Raw genomic sequence first — 10,546 nt, 5'->3', positions numbered from 1 at the left:
TAATTGTTTAGACAATTTCGGAAAAATGCATTTATGATTCATTCATTCAAAAATTTGAAAATTTGAGTAATTTCTACAAGTTTTCGACTTAGCAGTGAGTATCAGTGAGCATACAATTTTGGAAAAATTTGTGTCTAGTAAATAAAATTTTCTACAGAAACAAAATTTTGACTAAATTTTCTATAGAAATCAAATTTTGACCAAATATATAGAAATAAAATTTTTAATAAAATTTTTATAGAAATAAAATTTGGCAAAATTTTTTATAGAAATAAAAGTTTGAAAAAATTATCAATAGAAATACAATTTAAAAAAAATTGTGTAGCAACCAAATTTTGCAAAATTTTCTATAGAAATAAAATTTTGCAAAATATTCTATAGAAACAAAATTTTGACTAAATTTTCTATAGAAATAAAATTTTGACTATATTCTATAGAGAAATAAAATTTTGATCAAATTTTCTAATACAAAAATCTATTACTATAAAATTTTGGCAAAATTTTCTATAGAAATAAAATTGTGACTTAAATTTTATAGAAATAAAATTATCAATGAAAATAAAATTTTGAAAAAATTTTTGTGTAACAAACAAAATTTTGCAAAATATTCTATAGAAACAAAATTTTGACTCAATTTTCTATAGAAATAACATTTTGACTAAATTTTCTATAGGAAAAAATATTTCTATAGTAATAAAATTTTGAATACATTTTTTATAGAAATAAAATTTTGACAAAATTTGCTATAGAAATAAAATTTTGACAATACCTATTATAGAAATAACATTTTGACAAAATTTTTTATAAAAAAAAAAAAAAACTTTGAAAAAATTTTCTGTCAATATTTCACATATGTATATGGCCTTAAAATAAAATAAAATAAAATAAAATAAAATAAAATAAAATAAAATAAAATAAAATAAAATAAAATTAAATAAAATTAAATAAAATAAAATAAAATTAAATAAAATTAAATAAAATAAAATAGAACAAAATAAAATAAAATAATTTCGATTGTTCGAAATATTTCAAATAAATTTATATGGGCATTAAAATGGATCGATACAGCTCATCTGCTAGTCTAACATTCTAGGAAACATAAAAAGATGGCCGTAATTGGAAGTTGATTTTCATTTACAATCATGCTGTACATTGACCGAATGAATAACGCAATGGAATCTAATTTGCGTAAAAACTTGCTTAGTTACAAAAAAGTGAAGTGTTTTAAAAACTTTGGTTTAGCCGGAGTCGGAGTCGAGCAAAATTTTTACGACTCCGACTCCAGCAAAATCTTCAGACTCCGACTCCGGCTCCACAGCCCTGCTCAGAACTTTTGAACATACGAGCGCTATAGGTTATTTTTTACAACTTTCAACGTGAATTAACTCAACAAATTTAATTCAATTTTTGGGGATGAAGTTCCGCCAAGGACCAGTGATGAATTCAACCGAGGTCGTATCGTAGTTCACTCCGTGGCGACTTTTTTAAAAGTCGTTGTACCTGAAACCATTGATGATGCGCGCCAACTGGTATTGCAAGATCATCGTAGGAACTCTCGTAAGATTGAGACACATTAGGCATTAGTGAGGGAACCACCGTGTTGCAATGGTTAGCATGCCCGCCTTGCATACAGGGTCGTAAGTTCAAACCCAGTTTCGATCAAGCATCAACAAGTTTTTCAGCGGTGGATTATCTCTCTCAGTAATGCTGGTGATATTCCTGCGTGTTTGCAAAGCTTATCTAAGTGGTTTCACCGCAATATGGAATGCCCTTCGGACTCGGCTATAAACAGGAGGTCCATTGTCATTGCGTTAAACTTAGAATCGCGCAATACTCAGTGATAAGAGAGAAGTTCACCACTGTGGTGTCACAATCAGGGCTGCCAATTTTTCCGATGTATCGGCATTTTGACGATTTTTTACACACAAAATGCACTATTCCGATTTTTTTCCGATTTTAATGATATCAACTAGGAGTTAAAGTTTTTACATTTTGGAGAAATTTTTGAAAATATTAAAATAAACTTAAAAATTTTTGGGAAAAAAAAATTCGGGAAAAAAATTGGGAAAAAAAAATTCGAGTTTCGAGTCAAAATTCGTACAAATATTCATGATTCTTCCAAACTCAACAGCAAACGCAGACATTTTTAAGCAAAAAACTAAAAATAGATGATACCTGGAGAATAATGTATGAAATATTCTGTTCAAAAAATAACCTGAAATGAAATAAAATTGTGCAATAGAAACGTTTACTAATTATGATGAAATTCTAGTACAGTATAAAAATAACCACATATAGACATATCTATCGGAAACACCATAAAAAATTACCTGTTTTGGAAAACACGGGACTCTTTAGTTTCAAAATATTTAAATTTTAAATAAAAATGTTAATAACAATATTTTAGAAAAATAATTTTTTTATACAAATATTACGAAATATTTTTGTTTAACCAGAAAATGATTTTTATAGTAATGTTATTTGCATACAAAAGTGAGTTCGTTATATATTTTTTATTATTGAAATGCATAGTTGTGTACATTAATTTTCTGTTTTGTATATGAAATAAATACTTTTGTTTTGTGTTCATATTGCGATTTTTTTTACGGTTTTTAAAATGCAAGTGCCGATTATGACGATTTTTCTTGAAATTTTATAGGCAGCCCTGGTCACAATGGACTGAATAGTGTAAGTAAGCCTGAAATATCGGGTTGCCACTATACCTAACATACATTCAATATTGTATGAACATTTAACCGTTAAAAAACAGTTGTTCGCGTTGGATCCCACATAAATTGTGAATTGCTCAAAATAATGCTTCTGTCTATTGGTCTAAAGAGATGCTCAAAAAATACGATCGTATATTCTCTCCAATACTCAAACATTACCCAAACAAACGTGGTCAGTATAACATATGTTAATAATCTTATGTAGTATTCAAACCAACTAATCACGGTAAACTGAGATTTCTATCAGCCTTTCTATATTTTAAATAAAAAGGGTCCATACACGCTCACAAAAAATCGCTTCTGTAACATATACTATCAAACATATTTTGCTTCAAGCATATACATTTTTGGCTATTGCCCAAACATTTATATGTTTGATCTCTTCCAATATATAATATGTTTGAAAGCATATTGGTCTAAACAATATATGTTTGGGTAGTCAATTTCCAAACATTTTGTATTTTTGCATCCAAATTCAATAATGTTGTCTTCCAAAAAACAATATGTTATTATGTGAACATATAATATGTTTGGAAGCATTTTGCACCCAAAAATATTATATGCTTAAAACAATTCTCCCAAACAATATTGTGCTCAAAATTTTATTTATTTATTTATATATTTACAATCATAATGAATTATGAAAATAAACAGGTAATATAGGTGATAACAACATAGGTTTTCGACCTGAATGCTCAAAATTTTGTTTCTGCCCAATTGTATATTCCCCCACATCTTTCTCACTTCCACGAGATTTTTTAGTTCTTAGCACCTTTTTCTGTAATACAAACATTGTAGAATTATTCAATTGCATGTTTTTTTATTTTAATTTTACCTTTTGCCGGACGGGGATTCGAACAGCGGACCACACAGTTTGTAAGGATCAAAGAAGTAGCTGATCAATTGCCCAAGGAAAAATAAAATGTTAATTTTGTAATAACAAGCAACAACCACCAACTTAATTCAATATCGCTCCCTGTTAAATAGCGCTCCAAGCTACTAAACACATATATGTTTATAGGCTATTTCTAAATTAATATATGTTTGCATCCAAGCATATTATATTTAAAAACATTTTATGTCCCAAACATAATATGTTCTAACATATTAACATATATGTCCCAAACATGTTATGCTAGTTTATGAACATTATATGCTTGCACTCAAAAATATTGTGTTTAAAAATTTGTGTTCCAAACATATAATGTTTATAGCCAAACATATGAAAAACAGTCTTTTTCATCCGTGTATCTACGACGTAAACCGAGCTTCAGATTGTGAAGCCATATTCTTAAAATTTGGCAAATTTTATTGTCTAGCACTATCAGTGTACTTTTTAAAATTTGTTTTAGTGTTAGTGATGTCATTTTCAAACCAGTTGAAATCAATTTCATAATTTTGCAGGGGTCTAAAATGTATGTTAAATAAATGTGAAACTTTTAATATAAATTATTAAGGAGAAAAAGTTCACAAAACTTTGAGTACATTTGAATTTAGTTATGAGAGATTTCTACTTAAAGTAGTTGTTGGCGAAAATATTCATTTTCCCAACGAAAAATTCAAGGAAAAATCATAAAATCATCATTCTTATAAAGCAGCAAAAGTCACCCACAAAATCATCAAATAACAAAAACTTCATCATCATCTTAAGCATACAAAACTTAATAATGAAGTTTTGTTTGCTTTGCTTAGCTGTCCACTTGACTAATCTGCATATGCAGTTTCATTTGCAGTGAGTGCATCCCCTGCCCCCTTCACTACAATGCGAATAGCCAGCAGCTTGTGCGTCGCCACCCACTCCTGATGTCAACACTCGCAGTCACTTACCTGCGCACGCATTATTCCTTTGCAGAACAACAACATCGTATACGGGAGCGCAGAATGTTAATAGGTGGATTCATACGCATATGAACAAACAAACATACATATGAACATTAGAATTGCATTGTACGTATATTTGTAAAAGGTTTTGAGAATGCAATTGCAGTATCTATGTGGTCAATGACTCCTTTTCAAAATCATATGTTCCGCTGAAATTTAAGTACATACATATCCATGTAGTTTGTTATGTATTTTTTTCTAGACGATAATTATTATTAGCTTTAAGGTTTCTTGCTATGAAAATTAATTTTAAATGAGCTCTTCTTGTCTAACCATCAAGGAATAAACAACATAAGTATCCTGAACATTGTACTAATTATTTAACTCTTTTTCTACAGCAAATAAATAAATCGTTGTAATATTTTTATTATTGAAAATCTTTGGTTTTTTATTCTTGTCATTTCAACTACGCAAGTTTTCTCAACATTTTATTGGTGCCGAAACCCGGGAATTTTCCTCGTTTGTTCATTTTAATTAAAAAAGAAAATTTTTGTGAATTTTTTTTTATTTTTTCTCGCGAAATTAGTGAACGGTTTTTCAAAAACAACTAACTTCAAAATAGTGAACACAAACGAAATTTTTCAATCGCTAATCAACATAATTTCTCACATAATAAATAATTATTCATTTATTAATCAATTGAAAATTATAAAAGTTCTAATTGGTGAATTTTTTTGTGATTTAGATTAACAATTTTTTTCCGCATTTGTGATTATAAAGTTTCGTTTTTGTGATTCCTTTGAAATTTATTCAATCGAAACTTTGCGTTATTTGAATCACTGACCGTTTTTACTGGCGAAAAAGGCTACAGTTGATTTTCAAATAAGACTTTATTTGTGCTTTTTAAATTTCATCCTTTGGTGTTGTGTGTGCAAGCATAACGATGTGTGATCTTTCTGCACTTATCAATGATCAACGACAATTATTAAATTTGTTGGTAAAATATCAAAGCCGTTTTGTGGTAAAACATTCCGCGGAGAAAACTCATGGTTATGTAAGCGCCTTGGCCCAAAGGATCGATGATATTTTTAATCGTTTTGAAGCGCAGCATGAAACTATAGTGGAACACGTGCGCGATAATTCGATAAATTCTAGCGAAGTTCCTTATCTTAACGATGATTTCTATCTCGACTTTTCCGAGACATATTTTACATTCAAAGGAATGCTTATCGATTCCTTCCCTGATCGCTCCGTATCACATTCGCCAATGGCTAGTACCTTCGTTGCCCCACATGGTCGCTCGGATACGACCATAATTTCTGAATCTAAACTTCCTAAAATATCGATTCCTAAATTCTCGGGAGAATATATTGAGTGGATTCCATTCCGCGACATATATTTTTCATTAGTTCATCAGAACGATTCGTTGAACAAAATTCAAAAATTTTATTATTTGCGAAGCACTTTAGAAGGCGAAGCTGCAAATCTAATTAAAAACATTTCAGCCACTGAGGCTAACTATGATTCAGCTTGGAAGATTTTGGAATCCAGATACCACAACAAACGAATGCTTGTTGGTAATTTAATTTCCAAATTATTCAATATTCCAAAATCAGAAGGCGATTTCCAATCAATTAAAACTTTGCTTGACTCCGCCCAAGAGTGTATTTCGTCTTTACAGAATCTTGATATTAACACCAAAACTTGGGATCCACTTCTTATCCATCTCTTGGTACAGAAGCTTGATATCCAATCACGCCGAGACTGGGAACAGTCTCTAAAATCTTCAACCGAAATTCCGCAGCTATCTGAACTTTTCTTATTCTTGGAAAGAACATTCCGTACGCTGGAATCCATAGCTGGCGAAACTACTAATTCTCCTAAAAATTTTCCCCCGCGGACTGACAAATACCAAAACTCGTCTCAGACAAAAAAGGCAACATTCCATTCTGGCCTTATCACTAAACCTGATTTGCCAATTTGTGTTTTTTGTGAGAAAAACCACAATCTTACCAAATGCTACAAATTTTTGGCTTTGCCACGAACTTCCAAAATTAATTTTCTGAACGATAAAAACATTTGCTTTAATTGTTTTATTGTTGGTCATAATCACGATAACTGCACTTCCATTTTTCGCTGTGCAACATGCCAACAACCTCATCATACAGTAATCCATCCTGAAGATCCTGTCAGTCCAATCCCAAATCCTCCCACTCAGGTAACTTCCCATAGCGCTCAGTCGTTTTCTAGTGTCCTGCTCTACACAATTAGACTTAACGTCAATACAAGCCGTGGTCGATTCCAACTGAGGGCTCTTCTTGATCCTGGCTCACAAGGCAGTCTCATCTCTGAGCAAACGGTGGAGAAGTTAGCTTTAACTAAAACTAGATCTAACTGCAGAGTGGTTGGAATTGGAAATCATCATGGAGATGTCTCAAAATTCACTGTAGAACTGAATTTAGTTCCACGAAATGAAAATTTTGGTTTTTCATGTACAGCTCTTGTTCTTCCCACAATCTCATCATATGCCCCTGATCCTTCATCTCAACAAATTTCATTACCTGAAATCGCAAGGAATAACTTAGCTGATCCATGGTTTTACAATTCTGATCCCATAGATCTAATCCTTGGGTCAGATATTTGTTCTGAAATTAAATTAGCTGGTCAATCATTTATCCATAAGGGACTATTCTTTCAGAACACTTGCTTCGGTTGGGTTTTCTCAGGATCTAGCGTATACTCACCTCCAAGGAGAATTCATATTCATAATACAAATATCATTCCTATACATTCACAACATTCCCAGAATACTAGCAGACATGGACATGAACATTATTTTCCGAACACTTTAAATTTTTATTCCAGCTTCAATTGGAATTCAAAATATTTACCAATACAAAATAGTCCCTAAACATCACAGCATGCCAAGATTTTCTTATATCCCTAACTTTTGCTTAAACATACAACTAAATTGAATTTGAAAATCTAATGTTTTTAAAAAATATTTAATATTTTGAAAATAACCTTTTTTGAAAATAATTTCCCTAGGCTTAAACTAAAACCTCTACTCAAAACATTTGTCAACAAAATAAAAAATCATAGCTTTTGCACTAATCTAAATTAATATCTATGCTTATTATCCTTTACTTTATACTTGCAGATACACTTTACTTATACATTCACTTTCATACATATAAACTTTTCTTCTATGGATAATTAATCAATAAATTTTCACAAGTATGGAGCCTACTGACAGCGCTGTGAGTCGGAGCATAGCGGAGGGAAACCTCGACTAAAATTCTTCCACCGATAGGCCGTATTTGTAGAAAATCTTCATCTGAAAACATTCGTTCTCCAGGGGGGAGAATGTTGGCGAAAATATTCATTTTCCCAACGAAAAATTCAAGGAAAAATCATAAAATCATCATTCTTATAAAGCAGCAAAAGTCACCCACAAAATCATCAAATAACAAAAACTTCATCATCATCTTAAGCATACAAAACTTAATAATGAAGTTTTGTTTGCTTTGCTTAGCTGTCCACTTGACTAATCTGCATATGCAGTTTCATTTGCAGTGAGTGCATCCCCTGCCCCCTTCACTACAATGCGAATAGCCAGCAGCTTGTGCGTCGCCACCCACTCCTGATGTCAACACTCGCAGTCACTTACCTGCGCACGCATTATTCCTTTGCAGAACAACAACATCGTATACGGGAGCGCAGAATGTTAATAGGTGGATTCATACGCATATGAACAAACAAACATACATATGAACATTAGAATTGCATTGTACGTATATTTGTAAAAGGTTTTGAGAATGCAATTGCAGTATCTATGTGGTCAATGACTCCTTTTCAAAATCATATGTTCCGCTGAAATTTAAGTACATACATATCCATGTAGTTTGTTATGTATTTTTTTCTAGACGATAATTATTATTAGCTTTAAGGTTTCTTGCTATGAAAATTAATTTTAAATGAGCTCTTCTTGTCTAACCATCAAGGAATAAACAACATAAGTATCCTGAACATTGTACTAATTATTTAACTCTTTTTCTACAGCAAATAAATAAATCGTTGTAATATTTTTATTATTGAAAATCTTTGGTTTTTTATTCTTGTCATTTCAACTACGCAAGTTTTCTCAACAGTAGTTAAAAATAATTAGCAAGTACCACCTTCATATGTTGATGAAAATATTCTATGAATGGGTAAAATTTTAGTTATAAATATTTAGGTCGCAATAGGTAAATTTTATTAAACAGAGATTGGCCGTAAGACAACTTTTTAGATTTTCAACTCTCGTAAAAAATGTAAAAAAGCCGCAAGCCATACAAGTCAAATAATAAGCGGAAATTATTTAGTCACAATCGACTACTAAAGATTGCGGATAGAACATCTTTAAAAAGTAAACGTGTATAATACCAAGCTGAAAAATGGTTGAACCATAAAATAATAAAATCGTCGTAATTCTCATCACTTAATCTGCATAAATGCAGGGTGGCAGACATGTATTACAACCAAGGTTAGGTTGCTATAATTTCTAAACCGCTCGTCTGACAGCTGACAGATTTATTCCACTGGCACATCATTTTATAATTTACAAGATCTAAAAGTATTTGTTTTTGAATCCAAGCGTGATAGTATGATTACTTTATATTTCGGTGGATAACCACAAGTTACTATCGTTGGAGCCCTCCAGCATTTAGATGTGAATAAATCTTTTGTTTCTCGTGTCATTGCTCGTTATCGCAGTGTTGCATCGGGTGCATAATTTGAGGTATTTTTACAATAGAATGGGGGTATATTAACTTGGTCATTCCGTTTGTAATACATCGAAATATTGCTCTAAGACCCCATAATGTATATATATTCTGGGTCGTGGTGAAATTCTGAGTCGATCTGAGCATGTCCGTCCGTCCGTCTTTTGAAATCACGCTAACTTCCGAACGAAACAAGCTATCGACTTGAAACTTGGCACAAGTAGTTGTTATTGATGTAGGTCGGATGGTATTGCAAATGGGCCATATCGGTCCACTTTTACGTATAGCCCCCATATAAAGGGACCCTCAGATTTGGCTTGTGTAGCCTCTAACAGAAGCATATTTCATCCGATCCGGCTGAAATTTTGTACATGGTGTTAGTATATGGTCTCTAACAACCATGCAAAAGTTGGTCCACATCGGTTCATAATTATATATAGCCCCCATATATGTTAAACCGATCCCCCCATTTGGCTTGCGGAGCCTCAAAGAGTACAAATTTCATCCGATCCGGCCGAAATTTGGTATTTGGTGTTGGTATATGGTCTCTAACAACCATGCAAAAATTGGTCCACATCGGTCCATAACTATATATATCCCCCATATAAACCGATCCCCCGATTTGGCTTGCGTAGCCTCTAAGAGAAGCAAATTTGGTACATGGTGTTGGTATATGGTATATAATAACTATGCAAAAATTGGTCCACATCGGCTAATAATTATATAGAGTCCCCATATAAACCGATCCCCCGATTTGGCTTGCGGAGCCTCTAAGAGAACCAAGTTTCATCCTATCCGGCTGAAATTTGGTACATGGTGTTAGTAATGGCAATGCAAAAATTGGTCCACATCGTTCCATAATTATATATAGCCTCCATATAAACCGATCACCAGATTTGACCTCCGGAGCCTCTTGGAAGACCAAAATTCATCTGATTCAGTTGAAATTTGGTACGTGGTGTTAATATATGGCCTCAAACACCAGTGCAAAAATTGGTCGAAATCGGTCCATACTTATATATAGCCCCCATATAAACTGATCCTCAGAAGCAAAATGCATCCGATCTGGTTGAAATTTGGTATGTAGTGATAGTATATGATATTTAACAGTCATGTCAAAAGTGGTCCATATCAGTCCATAATCATATATAGCCCCCATATAAACCGATCCCGAGATTTGGTTTTGGAGCCTCTTGGAGGAGCAAATTTCATCCGAGTCAGTTGAAATTTGGT

General features: G+C 32.3%; 1 protein-coding gene across 1 annotated transcript; it reads left to right on the top strand.

Annotated features, from left to right (window-relative positions):
* The first annotated feature begins 5,493 nt into the window (after positions 1-5,493).
* On the top strand, positions 5,494-7,770 carry LOC142233037 (uncharacterized). The gene is made up of 2 exons (XM_075303817.1): positions 5,494-7,284; positions 7,711-7,770. The coding sequence occupies exons 1-2, from the start codon at positions 5,494-5,496 to the stop codon at positions 7,768-7,770; spliced, it is 1,851 nt and encodes a 616-aa protein (XP_075159932.1).
* The last annotated feature ends 2,776 nt before the right edge of the window (positions 7,771-10,546 follow it).

Source organism: Haematobia irritans, chromosome 1, assembly GCF_050003625.1.
Source record: "Haematobia irritans isolate KBUSLIRL chromosome 1, ASM5000362v1, whole genome shotgun sequence".
NCBI lineage: Eukaryota > Metazoa > Arthropoda > Insecta > Diptera > Muscidae > Haematobia > Haematobia irritans.
The sequence above is the reverse complement of the archived record's forward strand: the minus strand, read 5'-3'. Positions and strand labels throughout refer to the sequence as shown.